Source organism: Aspergillus homomorphus, assembly GCF_003184865.1.
Source record: "Aspergillus homomorphus CBS 101889 unplaced genomic scaffold BO97scaffold_1, whole genome shotgun sequence".
NCBI lineage: Eukaryota > Fungi > Ascomycota > Eurotiomycetes > Eurotiales > Aspergillaceae > Aspergillus > Aspergillus homomorphus.
Window position 1 is genome coordinate 1,639,305 of NW_020291887.1, and position 14,963 is coordinate 1,654,267.

A 14,963-nucleotide genomic window follows, 5' to 3' on the forward strand; every position below is an offset into this window, starting at 1 on the left:
ACACAAGGTGGTACAAAGGCATACACAGAACAGCAGGGATGAGTTCACCGCATGGCTTCCAGCGCAAGGGGGGGAAATAGGATAAGGGGACCTTTTTGTGCTTCCTTTGTTCTCTCTCTCTCTATCTCTTGCTCTTCTGATATGATTTGTGTGATAGAAGAGAGAGCCAGCAAGACTGAGTAGGCTTATCTATCAGTTTTGGTTTAAGGCGGAATGAGAGAAGTAGAGGAGAGACGGAGGAGGGGTTGGAGCAGGAGTGGGGGGGATAGGAGAGGGAGAAGAGGAACTGAGGGAGGGGGAGTTGAGGTTCTTTTGGATATCTGGCAGAATACAGGAAGTACACGCCGTTACAACAAGCAGGGAGAGGGAGGAAAAAGAGAGAGAGGGAGGAGGAGGAGAGCGGAAAGAGGAAGAGGAAGAAGAGGTCGACTTATAATGCGACTGCCATGGACGAAGAAGTTACAGAGCGGAACCTCCCAAGAAAAGACAAGAAAAGATGGGCATGTCGGATTTCCCAGGAGCGAACAGCGGAAAGGGAGGGAGGGAGGGAGTTTCTGGGTTGAAAGCAACTTCTCGTTTTTTTCGTTGCCAAGACGCCCAGCTGCCGAGCCCTTGGCATGGGCAACGTCAAAAGTGTGTTACGGCCAAAAGCATTGCGTGGTGTTTTGGCTTTCTCAGGTAGAGAGAGAGAGAGAGAAAGTAGATGGGAGCCAGAGGGAGGAAGATTGGGGATAGGGTGGGGGGGGGAGGGAGTGTTTTCAAAGACCGGATCGCAATTCAGCCGGATGCGGGCAGCGCGGAGAGTGTCAGGAAGATGGAGAAGAGGGAGGAGGAAGGAGGAGGAGGAGGAGGAGGAGGTAAGAGAGAAGCAGAGGACAAGGAAGTGGAAAGAGGGAGAGGAATGGAGATGGATAGGGGGGGAGAGGGAGAGGGAGAGGAGGAGGAGGAGAGAGGAAGACGCGAAGGACACCACAGGGTCCAGAACACGAAGCCATGGAGAAGAAAGGATGATATTATTGATCCTTCAACAGCTCAACTAGATTCATTTGTGTTTTGTCTTGAGTTATTCCTCTTGGCAGAAGATAATTCCCTCCAGGCTCCAATTATAATGCCGGACTAGGATGGGCTGCCAAGCCCGCCAAGGCTCTACGGGGGGAAAAGCGAGACCAGCCAGAGCCAGTCAGGGCTGACTTCTTCCGCATTCGGAGATGGTCGGTTGGCCTTGGCAAGTTGGCAAACCAATTGTGCTGAACCGCGCCCCCCCTCCCCTCTTTATTCTCTATCGGCCAACCTGACCTGATCAGCCCCATGGAATTCAATGCCGGAGCCCCGGCGCTTTTTTACCTCCCGACCGCCTGCAGCCTGGTTGTGTGAGATGGAATGCGATGCGATGAGATGAGATGAGATATAATGCCATGCCATGCCACGGGACAAGCGGAGATATTTTGGATTCAAACAAATTTCAGCATGACGTCCCGGATGCCACAGATTCCCCCAGACTCTCTGCTGGATCCGTGGAAATGCACAAACCAACAAACCAATAACACCGCCGAGCATTGGCAGTCTCCTAGTATACTGACTCCCCTCCCTTACTGTATGGTACTGAACAACTTCTAGCCGGATTGCCGACTTGGAGGGGGTCGTGTCCAGCTGGTCGATCGTCAATAAATTAGGTAACGCCGACACCTGGTGGCGGTCCACCAACTCTTATTTTCTCGCGCCGCGTCTGTCCTACAGTGATTAGTTATTACTGTCTTTATCGGGGATCGTCTTCCAATCCCGTCCACCGCAATCGCTCTTACTTATCCTCGGTCCTATAACAGCAATCAGGGTCTTCACAAATCTCACACTCACCTTGGGACCACAAGCAATCGCCGACCTCGATCGCGCAACCCTCTCGGAAGCACATTCTCAGCAGGAAAATGCAGGAAAAAAGGATCATGGCCTATCCACCACCGTCTTGCCTTGTCCGGGTCTTGGACCCTGGGCACTCGTGATTTTCCGAGAGAGGGGGCAGTCGTACAGTTTCACTGCTCATCACGGTCTGGGCAAACCTATCCCGTTGGTCCATCCAAACCCGCCAGGAGATCGAACCGAGTCTTGGCTACCATGCCCAGACGTTAGGCTGCGAAAACTATCCTGCTTGGCCAAGGGGGGAGGGGAAAGAAGAAAGAGGTCGATCCGTTTGCTGTTTGCGTGGCATCCATGCCCAGTGACACAAGATGATGTTCGGTGTACACCCGTGAAACCCAGGCCCGCAACAAGGGGCCCGGCCATCATGACTGTGTTTGTCATACCCGGCCGATAGATTGCTTCCTAGAACCTGATCGAGAACAACTACCAAGATCAACGTCCCAGCCCATGCATGTGAAGCTTGCGGGGGAATTGTGCTAGTCCCTCCCTCCCTTCCCTTCGAGCGGTCGGGTTTGGAACCACGGCGCATATCTTGTGTGACGGGTTGTTCTGCGGGAGGGACATGGGGGATTGTGGTCAATGAGTGAGTCTTGTGGTCGAAGAGATATTCTCCTGTCGGCGCAGCAATCAATAGTGCTGCTTGAAGCGCTGGTGCTTACTACCGGTAGGGGACTTGACTTCCATTCTTCGCTCTGGGTCATGACTTTGGTCGTCTTGATGTCCTTGTGCATTGTCCTGACTCTTTATGTACTCGGCATCATCCGTGACAAACTTTGATATAATCCGATTCTACCAGCTGTTATCTGATCTGGTAGAGTTTTCGCATGATTCAATATCGGTTTGTCTTAGGCTTTCCTTGGTTCACTAATAAGTTATCGTGCCCTACTTCGTACGAATGTAGTCTCGCTGAATATGACCATAATAGCATCGATGCATGCCCAGAATCCATCTGGAGTTTCCTAAGAGTATTCACATGTCCTTCCACTATGGTACTCGCGATATCACAGAGCTCGAGCTCCATCCATACCCGCGATCCGGGGTCCTAAGATCCATCACCATGATCCAGAACAATCAGACCCAGCATCAAACCCAGCATCAAACCCAGCATCAAACCCAGCATCAAACCCAGCATCAAACCCAGCATCAAACCCAGCATCCAGGCAGACAACAAACCCAGACCCAAAGCCCGCATGCCTATAATCCTCATCCAAATGATCTTCCTGCAAGGAGAAGTAACGCGCAGGAACCTACCGATCAAGACCACCTCGACTCCCTCCGCATCCTGAAAAACAAACCCATCAAACCTCAAGATGGAATGTGTATAACTCCCTTGTGGCTCTACTCTCGATAACACAAACCAAGACCCAGTTCCTGCCCACCAACTCATCATCTTCCTTTCCTTTGTTTTTAATTGGCGGCCATCTGCAGATGATGTCATCCCCGTGTCCTAAGGCAGCGCAGCGCAGCCGGAGCATCGGCGTCATCGGTGTTCAGGATTCCGAGTCGATCGGTCACCATGGGGCCTGTAGTGATGATGGGATGGCTTCGCTTGGTGAACTTGAGAGAAAATAACTCGACGAGCCTCTCGTGATTCGATACCTGGACCTGGGTTTGCGGCATGTCGACTGAGTCAGGTTGTGAGACTCGCGTCGAGTGCATCAAGGTATGTTGTGCGCGACGCGGATGCTGGGGCTGCCGGGTTTGATGGGCTTTTTGTTTGCGCTTGCTTGGGTTGAGAGGGGGGCTGCGGGGTGGTGTTAGAGGTACGTGATGGCATACTTTAATGGGGTATATTTGAACCAGGTTCGGTGCGCGGCCTTGGGGAGATGTTTCTCGGGGTCTTTGATTGAATGTGTACTGTATGTCGGGTTTCCCGTCGTATAGCTGCTCGTTGAATGTGATGGTGGTCTACCTGTGATATCTCTGTGGAGATGGATTCTACTTGATATGTGGCTTGCAGGTTAGGATTCGCAGTTCGAGATACTCTTTTGTGTTCGGACATGTATATGAACGCGATGCACATATTGAAGCCTGTGTTCTATCTTCGATGATCAGCTTAATGGTGTACATCCTCACCATCTCAGGTCTATTCTCTTCCCCGTCACATTCAGTCAGACTCTCCAAACCTCAGCATCGGCAAGCCATCCATACAATACTACGGCCCGTCCAGCTCTGTCGCTCTATCACCATCGGCGCTTTCAAAACATCTGCAATCCAACCAGACCGAAGAGATCTGCAATGCGGATCTGTGGCTCAAGCTGTACTCGGCTCGAGCAACATTCATACTCAGACCACCTCCAGACGACCTCTCCGATAGTACCCTGGTGATAGTCTGAAAGAGTGAGAGAGATAGAGGATAACCCGGACTTCATGACAGTGTCGTAACCCCCCTTTCGTCTCAGCAACCCTGACCCCAAAGAATCTCAATGCCATCCCCAACACAGGTTGGACTTCACAAACAAGCCAAACCAAACGGACTTCACCCCTAACCCCGAACGCCCATCATTCCATCTTGCTATACACTTTCACTATTCAAAGCAGAACTGATTTCGTCCACCATGCCTATTCCTACTTGTGGCCGGCTCCCTTCGGTTACCGGGAATAGGTAGTTCTATGGTACTCAAAGCACTCTGATTCTTTGCTGGGTTTACCTTTTCTATACCAACTCGCATATGTATCTGAAGTTATGGTAGGTAGCGAGGAGAAGCTGCTTCATTTTTGCTATCGCTGCGTTCCTGAGTACTACCGATACTCATGAAGATAAAGTAGGTATCGGATAGGATTACTCCGTATAGGTTGAGGCCACATTTCGGTGAGCAGCTCTTTTGTACAGGTTTGCAGGCTTTTTGCTGAGTCCTTTCTGTTCATGACGAGCGAACGCCGTGCTATGATAAAGCAAATTGAATTCGGGATCAGGAGCTTCGTATTGCTCTCGAGGCCGCTTGTTCCTGGAAGGATAACATGGTATACGGTTGATGGTCTGATGCTTTACTCAATGCTAGAGCCTAGATATCTGATTGACAGCATCGGTCTAGTGATTACACTTTACTTGAAGCTCGTGATGAGCCTCTATGAGTTAGATGATCAGCAGAAGAGCTCGCGCAAACGAATGTGTGGATCTGTCTTCTTCCACACGGACAGAATTTGCAGAACACACTGCTCTAACTTGACAGGCAGTACAGATAACTAGCTAGCAAGCGTATTAGAGTCTCTGGGCTCTGACACTGATCAATCGCGGACCCCGAGGCAGGTACTCGGATATAGCAAAGCTGATTGACTACATTACTTCGTACCATTCGCGAATCTCCTCCTGAGAAACCATCTCAAACACTTTAGATCAGATCTTCTGCCAACAATTCGAGATAACAATCTGGACAACTGAACCCAGCCATCCATCTCCACAACATGTTTCAGCCCAGAAGCTGCCTAACAATGCCCAGTAGTTGTGCAGAATTGGTTATCATGCTTATCAAAGCTTATGCACTGCATAGACGCATCCCCATGAAGCCAAGCCAATCACATCGCCGCTATTTTGCAGCATTCCTCGAAGGACAGGTGGGCAACGCCTTACGGAGTATGTAACTAAGCGAAGCGAACTTCAACATAGGGTATTAATTATCCGGCCCGGTCTAAATGGAAACTACGGAGGAACGACCCCGTTGCCTCAACGGGAATTTTCCCTCGGCAGTGGAGATGCTGCTGGCTGCTCGGTCGCTGCCTTAGGCCACCACACACTTTTTCCTACCGAATGCACGAACGTACAGGGGAGCAAGTGAATATTATATCTGAATAGATAAGTCAGTTTGCTATCACGGTTAGTTATTATGCAGTCCTAGAGAAACAAGATAAATAACCGGGCGGTAGTTAAGTCTCAGGAAATCTCCTAGCTCGGCTCTTCCTCGAAGAATCCGAGATGGAAGAAAAGAAGGGGAGCACTCGGGACTCCGGCCGCGCCAACAGCCCCCCCCCCCCTCCTTCCTTCACCTCCACCTTTTCCTTCGGCCGGCCCCGGTGTGGGTGTGGATGACGCGCGCGAGACACGCCCACTTTTCTTTTTTGGTCTTCCATCACGAGTTTGTGAGACATTGCCTGCTCGCTCCCTTCCCTACCGGTTGTTTAGCGTGCAGCGGAGCCACAAAATCACTTTCTGTGTTGTGTATATTATCGAGGTCTGACTTAGTAAGATACTATATTAGACAAGGTTACCTCACAGACAGACAGACAGACACAAACAGACTACAGGGTGGGTTGCATGATGCTGTGTAACCTTGATCCCTTACTATAATCCCTACCGGTAGTTAGTTGCTTAGCACCAGAACTTGGAACCCAGACATGCGGATTAGGGGCAACCAGAAAGCTAAAACAAATATATACACAGAAAAAGAAAACAAAACAAAACAAAGGCCCGTCCGCCCGCCCGCGCCCGCTCTATTGAAATTGAGACACGGGTAATCTATGTGTCGTTAGTTTGAGTTTGGTTGCTTTCCCGATGTTCGGTGGTGTTTCTCTCTACTGTATTTATCTACCGGCGGACTAGCTAATTAGCTTAAGATATTAACTAAGGTTAATGCTGTTAATTATATATGTAGGCATTTAGTAGCTGCTGTGTGATCATAATGGATAACTAACAGCCTGGTTTCCCCTGTGTGCGCTGGCTACACAGGCTCCTTCCTCATGCATGCACACATAACACAGACGCAGACACAGACACAGACACAGACACAGACACACCCCCGGGTCTGCACGCTGGCGAGATACCTACCTTGCTGTGTGGATTGTGGCTATCACCGGATCAGCCTTCTGTTCTTGGTGGTCGCACTTGTGGGACTGACACTGCAGGGCGTGGTGCTTTGGGGTATTCTCTTCTTTATAACTATCTGCCTATCTGTCTATCGTGTAGGCTGGGGAATAGGAAGTGAAGGCCACTCCTATTGATCTGGGTTTATTGTTGATTCAGGTTGTTATTGTTTGGCGGGATGGAATTGTGGGTTGGATGACTGCTTGGCTGCCCGCCCGGCGTGGGCCCAGGCTGACAGTGCCAGGCTGTTGTTGCCGAGTGTAGGGTGCAGTAGGGTTGTCTCCTCCGTATGTACCATGCAGGAGCAGTGGTGATAATTGCATCTAGAAAACAAAGCCGGTCTCCAGTTTCAGAGTATCGTATATGGGAGTTGTCTTGCCGCTGGCGATCTGGGTCAAGCTGTCAATCGCCAGGGGAACCTACTGCGAGTCTGCGATGATGGGGCTGATGGCACTGGGTCACGTTATATATAGCCCGTCCCGTCTTCATACTCTGAGCTCTGTGCACACCGCAATCCCGAAATTGTTTACATTCCAAGATTATCAGAAATCTGCACGATAAGGATAAGATAGGATCAATCTTGAAGAGGTACGAAAGGAACTTACCTACTATGTACTCGTACTTTTTCTTACGATCTTCTGTCCCCTTTGTCCCTTAAGTAACCCACATACCGACCGATCGCCGATGCAATGTATGCACCTGTTCTCGTGTTTGAGAGATACATTGCTGGGCGGCAACTAACCCGTAACAGTATGTGGGCTGGCCACGCAAGAAGACGAAGTATGAGGACTGAAGAGAAAAGAAAAATGAACGGAATGGGGTGGTGGGTGGATTCTTCTGGTCTGGCTGGCAGCTTCCGGTCGGTCGGGTAGACTACAGTACTGATTCAGGGCAGGAAGCAGTGAAGCACGGATGCGTGAGGGAAACAGAAGCAGCCCAGGGCGAGGGCACGCATGCTCCGCTCCGTCTCTCAGCCCCTCCACTAGACTACGGGATCTGTCAACCAGCCCAAAAACAAAATCAATCATGGATTGTCTGACATGCTACCGGTTCCAGCAGATGGCTTGGAAAATTCGATCCGTTTGAGATTCACGCTCCCGTATCACCCCGCAGATGTCTCGTCTCAGATACAATACCGATATTTTTTTTTTTGTCGTGTTGGCAATGGAGTTCGCGATCTTTGGGCCGGGATCGATCATGGAAATAATTCGATTAGGGTGCGTGCCGACCACTAGATCAAAGGGCGATTACTCGGATCCGGTAAAAGGGGCCTAACGTAATGGTCACGAAGGGGGCGTTGTTGGTGTGTCCTTGTCCACTGTCCACTGTCCAGGTCTAGAAATCCGGACCATACCGTAGGAAGTTAGGTAGATCCAGACAATTACTTTGCCGGGTGGGTGGCCCCGAGTTTGACTGAGCTGGAACTGTAATTATGGTGGGGGAAGATACTAAGGAAAAGACCCTGCGGTGAGTTGAACAACAAACAAAAGTCCCAAAGCCAAGGTGTGAGTGCCTAGGTCAGGAATCGGTGCCCAGTCATGAAAGGTGCCGTGCTAGGTGGCTTTTTGCGTACTGAGATGGGAAAAGATGGGTGGTGAAGTCATCAGGGAAGAAAGGGCCAGATGTTATTTTCCCAAAGTGAGAGAATAACTAAAATGGGAACTCGTCCGGAAAGAGAAAAGGGTAGAAAACGGAAAAGAAGAGGGGGAGAAAAGAGGACGGAAGGGGGGTAAAAAGCGAAAAGCGCAAAGCAGAAAAAAGGATCGGCCCACCCAGGTGATGTATCAAGATCATCGACATCAACAGAAAAGCCGACGGATCAGCATCGGGTAAGGCCCACTCGAAGGGAATCCGTTAGGAATCCATGGCTGGTGCCGCAGGCATCCATACTTACTTACCTAAGTTACCGTACTCATGCCTCATGTGGGAGGGATCCCGGCGCTTAGCTAAGCCCGTTGCGTTGCTTGCAGTCCCCAGCGGCTGAAAGCCTCTTAGCAGGCCATGACGGAAGGGGCAAGGGAACCAAACCGAGTCAAAGCCTGGGGACGGGAGACAATCCATTCTACTCGTACGAAGTAGATGATGTCCGTACCACACCCCTACAGATGCCACTTTCTTACCTTGGTACAGCGTCCATATTCGCCTCCTGAAAGTGACGCCTCCCCATGCAGACAGCTGCAAGTCAATACGGACTTTGCCAATCTGTCAGACGGCTGAGCATAAGCGGGACTTATGCAGTCAAAGATAGACTAACAGTGGCTGGCCCTCTAGGTCTGACAGCTGGGAAAGAGGGACGAGGAAGGAGGGGAACAATGGGGGGGAGATGAGGACGGTTGGACGGTTCGACGATTTGACTTGCCAACAGATTGGATGATAGACCGATCATCGTTGCCGGAGTACGGAGTACTCGGGTCGAGCCATGGGGGACGGGATGGAGAAAGCGTGGTTGAAGATTGGACCGCAAGGTAAGTGAGTGTGTGCAAGTGCATGTATTGTCCGTCGTAACCCTTTGAGGGCTGATGGCACTTGGGACTTGGGTCATTGGGGCCGGGCGGGCTACAGACAACTGCAGCATTTGGGTTTTGCAGGTGGTCCGAGTGCGGAGTAACGCCTCATGCCTGACTAGGCTGCCCGGGAGCTTAGGTGGTTGAGCTTATGCGGTTATGGCCATACGCCAGTCATGCCCGCAGAGTGCCCGTAGGTCGGTTGCCGCCCCACCACCAAACGCGGGCAGAAATTATGGGCAGCGTTCCGTTGATAATAATGCAGTGTTCTATTTTCTTTTCCTTTTTTCCTTTTTGACTTTTTACTAAGTAGGTAAAATAGGTATTTCTTTATTCCCAAGAAATCCCACCCAGTGGCACGGGGAAGTGAGGTCGAGTGGGTCCAGCAGCCCATGGTCCACCTGCAGTCTTTCGGCGAGTCACAGCCGGGGGTTCGTGCTAGACCTCCCACTCCTCATCCCTGGAGCTGCATTTTTGGCTCCGGCGCTTGCATCCTCGTCAAACACTGCCCTGTTTCGGGGCGGTTCGACTCCATACCCACTAAATTTTCTCCCACTGACTCCGCCCGTCCCCATGCACAATCCACCCCCGTTCCCTCTTATTATCTTATACGGTTAGTCTAATGAAAGCAGTTACATTGAGCCTATTTAGTCCAGTGACTTTGCTGAATCTGCTCCTGGTCTAACTTCCTAAGTACTCAGAGCCCTAGTTGCTCAGTTGTTCAACTGCTAGATAAGTCACTATCACATTCGCCCCGCCTGCCATCCTCTGACACTAAGCCTTTCCTTTTTTCGTTGCCGTTGGTGATACAATTCTTAGTATAGAGTTCAGCCGTCATCGGGAGTAGCTCGCTAGCTTCTCACAAGCAATGAGCTGTGAATGCGTCGTAGTTAAATCTACAGGCTACAAAAGTAATTGTGAGTTGTGATCTGTAATGGTGTAGAGTATCTGTGAAGCTCTTGCCTTGCGGCCTCAGGCATCAAGATATTTTATCTCGGTTGTACGCGAGCACATACATAAGCACAAAGTACTGTAAAACGAACAGTATCAACCATGGTGACTAACTACCTACTGTGCCGTCCTTTCTGCATGCTGCTGCTGCTGCTGTAGCTGCTGCTGGGTCGAATGCAACCCCCCCCCCCCAGTCTCAACCTGAAGTTCGGCGCCCGGAAAATATTAACTGTAAATACCCGCGGACACGACTCCAGATTTGTCTCCACCCACTAGGCCGTTCCTGGAGGTCGAGCTGCCTGTCTTTGGCTTGGCGCCGGACGACCGCCATCTCAGTTTTCCGTGCTTTCCTTGGGTTTCGCTGACTGCTCCAGAGCTGCACAACCACTAGCGTCTCTTGGCATTTCTCGCTCTCTACCACCAGCCCCTCGACCTTCCCTCTTCCTCTTCCTCTTCTTCTTCTTCTTCCTCTCTCTCTCCCTCTTCTCTTCTTCTCTCTTTCTCCTCCTTTTCCGTTTTGTTTTTGGCTCGCCCTCCCCCCCTCCCTGCCAATTAAACCCACCTTTGTTTTATTCCCCTGATTCCTCAATCCTCTTCTCGACCCCCCTTCCCGCCAATTTTCTCCACCATCCCTTGCTTGTGTCATTTGGCTTCATCATCCCAGGTGTTCAGTGCTGCCGTTCGATCCTTTTTACCTTGCCGTGTTCTTGTGTAAACCTTCCCACCCGCGCTTCAACCCCCAAACACCCTCAGCGATCCAGCTGCAATTCTGACTCGATCCATTGTTGCAAGCACTTTAGCGCTTGCATATCCCGCTTATTCTTCGAGCCTGACAGCGCCCCGGCCCATTCCGCATCTGCCCATCACGTCCTCCCGTCTTCGCGAGGTGGGTTCGATCTTGTGTGAAATCGTCTCGGGATCCCGTCGCGTTTCGACTCAAGGTGGTTGGGTCTAGTTTGCGCGACCACCTATATCTGGATTGTACGACCTCGCAGTAGCACAAGTGCTCGTTGCATCATCGTGTCGCAAAGTGCATGGGAGCATAAACCTTGAGGATCCGCATCACTCGGTTGTGTCGCGTCTCGCCTGAATCCTGTATCAACACCATGGCCCACACACAGCCATCGCCCACGGGGGGTGTGACCCCTCACCATGGTCATCTCGCAGCTCATCCGCAGGTCAATGGCCACCTACCCTTGCAATCCCAGAGCCAGAAGGGCCCTCCCTTGACTACCGCGCAGAAGATTGCTGCCTTGAACGAACAAGTCTGGCTACAAATCGGTACGTAGATGTATAAGCGCGTTCATGTTGTAGGATTAGGGTGTTGGTCGTCTGCGCTGAACCGCCGCTAACTGTCTGCCTGAAGGAAGTCTCACCGAACTGATTGGCGACCTCGATGGTGCCATGAATGCCTACGAACAAGCATTGCGACACAATCAGTGGTCTATCCCTGCCATGAATGCCATTTCTTGTATATTGCGCACCAAGGAACAGTTTCCCAAGGCGATTGAGTACCTGCAAAATATCCTCAAGCTGGACCCGACCAGTGGTGAAACATGGGGTAGTCTGGGTATGTTGAGCTTGTCCGATGTATCCTATCCATCGCTAACTCATGGCGCTCAGGTCACTGCCATCTGATGATGGACAATCTGCAGGAGGCATACACCTCCTACCAGCAAGCGCTCTACCACCTACGTGATCCCAAGGTCAGTAACGTGTTGATCGGTGTCGGTCATGAGAACAGCAATTCTGATACATGGAACAGGAGCCCAAGCTGTGGTATGGAATCGGTATCCTCTATGATCGCTATGGCTCCCTGGATCACGCCGAAGAAGCCTTTTCTCAAGTCATGCGCATGGCGCCTGACTTTGAGAAGGCCAACGAAATCTACTTCAGGCTCGGTATAATATACAAGCAGCAGCAGAAGTTCAACCAAAGTCTCGAGGTATGTCAGTTGCAGATAACGTGCTATTGCCGTGGCCTCTTCGAGTCTTGTACTAACAAGCCAAATCCAGTGCTTCAAATACATTGTGACCGACCCTCCCCGCCCCTTGACCGAGGAGGATATTTGGTTCCAAATCGGCCATGTTCATGAACAACAGAAAGACGTAAGTTCCTTGCACCTAGACAGCAAAGGCAGCCAAAGCTAACTCGGCTACAGTTCGATGCTGCGCAGCAAGCCTATAGACGAGTTCTCGATCGTGACCCCAATCACGCCAAGGTTCTACAACAGCTTGGTTGGCTCTACCACCAGCAAAGCAATAACTACGCTAGTCAGGAGAAGGCGATTGAGTACTTGGAGAAGTCCGTCAGCGCAGGTGAGTAACCCCTGTTTTTGTCTAGCCACAACACGACGCTGACGATGCATGGAATAGACAATACCGACGCGCAAAGTTGGTATCTGTTGGGTCGCTGCTACATGTCTCAGGCCAAGTACCCCAAGGCGTACGAAGCCTATCAACAGGCTGTCTACCGCGACGGACGCAATCCGACTTTCTGGTGCTCCATTGGTGTCCTGTATTATCAGATCAACCAGTACCGTGATGCGCTGGATGCTTACTCCCGTGCGATCCGCTTGAACCCTTACATCTCGGAAGTGTGGTACGATCTGGGGACTCTGGTAAGTGGTAACGTCTCGAGTTCTATCAGATTGAGTACTAACTTTGCCCTTAGTATGAGTCGTGCAACAACCAGATTGCGGATGCACTTGATGCCTACGGTCGCGCCGCTGACCTGGATCCGACCAACGTTCACATCAAAGCCCGCTTGCAACTGCTCCAGAGCCAGCTCTCAGGTTCTGGTCAAAGCAACGGCCCGGCTCCTCAGCCTCAGGATGTCCACCCGCAGGCCTATCAAGCACCTGGTGTTGGAGCCCCCCCGGCGCCTCAATGGGGTGCACCAGCCCCCACTGGTGGACCACCCCCGCAGGCTCCTGCGCCTCCGAGACAGATTGCTGACTGGAACCGTGGCATCAACGAAGTCCAGTCCCACGTTCAAGCCCAAGCCGCCAACGGATTCGATCACCGTGACGCTCTCCGTGCTCCTAGCTCCCTTCAGCAACCGAGCCCGCGGCAGGAGCCAGGCAGAGTGTTTCCCGATTCCGTGCGTGCCCAGCCGACCGTTCGCTCGCCCAAGACTACACTGCCCGGCGGTCCAAGCGCTTACGGACCTGGTCACACCCTTCCTCAGCTCGCTACTACTGTTCCTGCTGCTGATCGCACTCCTGGCGCTTCTGCTGCCTTCTCTTCCGCGACACGTGGCCCATTGCCACCGGCCCCCGCTCCTCCGGCCCCGAGTGTTGCGAACGGCGCTCCCACTCCGGGCGGCACTCTCCCTCCTTATCACCCCCCCTTCACCCCGCCTACTGAGATCAGACCCCTCCGTGACGAGCGGCCGACATCGCCTGGCTCTACCTACCCACACCAACAGTACCACCATGGCCCCAGCGTGCCGCCTAGTGGCAGTGGCATTGCAGGTGGCGCGCCCCCGCCGGCTTCCGCCATTAGCGCCGCAGAAGCGGCTGCCCGGGAGCGCGAGGACCGTCCTGGCTCTGCTATGAAGCGTGGCAGAGAATGGGACCCCGAGCCCGGCCCTGCCAAGAAGATTGCCAGCGAGGAGAACCGCGCTCGTTTGGAAGAACAGATGACCCGTCGCGTCACTCCTCCCAATCGCATGCCTTCTCCCGGGGAGATGCAGCGACGTAGCTCGTCCGAGGCTCGCCGTGAAGACCAACGCCGAGTCAACGAGAACTACCACCCGTCTGAGGCGGCTCACCACCCTCCCACGCTGCCGTCTATCCAGCACATGCCTCCCCACCCGTCCGGCGGTCCCAGTCTGCCCCCTATGTCGGAAAGCTCGGCCACGGTCTCTAACGGACCCCAGTCCGGACCTCCGTCGGCTTCTGTGCCGGTTAAGGAGGAGCCTGCTCGCAGCGAACAGCCCCCGGCCCACGAGCCCGCTGCCCGGAAAATGGACGTGGATGAGAACTACGATGACGACGGCGATGATGAGAAGAGAGCCTCCGCTGCAGTCAAGGGTAGCCCCTCGGGTAGCGCCAACAACAGCAGCAACGGTGTTCTGAGCGGTGCATCCCAACCTGCGCAAACCAAATCCGAGTCTACTCCTGCAGTTTAGAGTCCGGTGGTGTGACTTCCTTTGGATGATCCATCACGGAATGTCTCGACAGTTGTCACATGACGCCAGCACAAGAGCAACTGTTCGCAATGAATAATTCTACTATGAGATGTCTCTCTGCCCTCGTTACCCTTCATTTCCCATCTTTCCTTGGTTTCGTCTATATATTTTTTTTTCTATTTCTGTTGGCCAATCCGTTCGCCCGCTGTTTTATCACGAGAGCTTGTTTGTATTGTAGTCTTGGCAATTCATGGGTCGGTTTTTATGGTCAACGCTTTCTGTATCGAGTCTACTATCTTAGCCCTTCAATAACGCATTCTCCTATTCCAACATGTTAGGTTTCTAGAGTCAGTGACTGTAGCCGTTGCCAAACGTTGAACCGTTCAATACTACGAGGATGTGGGATGAGGCGATATCCATATAAGTCACGAGGATACCGAGTGGTTCTGGTTCTGGAAAGCCTGGAATTCGGATAATAAGTGTCCTTGGTGCCAAGGCTCACCGTGCGTTTCAAGCGTGGAGAACTAGCGCTGGGATGGATTTGGGGCTGAGGGAGGATGCGACGTCGTACAGGAGGACACAGGTATGCTGGGCGTGCGACCGTCTGGCCCACCCAAGCAGGTTCTGTTGCAATTGACACATCCGGGCAGATCATCAGCGGA

General features: G+C 52.1%; 2 protein-coding genes across 2 annotated transcripts; both read left to right on the plus strand.

The window, feature by feature from the left end:
• Positions 1-2,428: 2,428 nt before the first annotated feature.
• Positions 2,429-3,737, plus strand: BO97DRAFT_402207 (uncharacterized protein). The gene is given in 3 exon segments (XM_025694442.1): positions 2,429-2,497; positions 2,583-2,989; positions 3,002-3,737. The coding sequence occupies 2 exon segments, from the start codon at positions 2,888-2,890 to the stop codon at positions 3,263-3,265; spliced, it is 366 nt and encodes a 121-aa protein (XP_025556851.1). The 5' UTR covers positions 2,429-2,497; positions 2,583-2,887; the 3' UTR covers positions 3,266-3,737.
• Positions 3,738-11,137: 7,400 nt separating this feature from the next.
• Positions 11,138-14,468, plus strand: cyc8 (putative transcriptional corepressor Cyc8). The gene is made up of 8 exons (XM_025690008.1): positions 11,138-11,448; positions 11,534-11,737; positions 11,791-11,873; positions 11,933-12,112; positions 12,183-12,275; positions 12,329-12,485; positions 12,543-12,787; positions 12,841-14,468. The coding sequence occupies exons 1-8, from the start codon at positions 11,274-11,276 to the stop codon at positions 14,299-14,301; spliced, it is 2,598 nt and encodes an 865-aa protein (XP_025556852.1). The 5' UTR covers positions 11,138-11,273; the 3' UTR covers positions 14,302-14,468.
• The last annotated feature ends 495 nt before the right edge of the window (positions 14,469-14,963 follow it).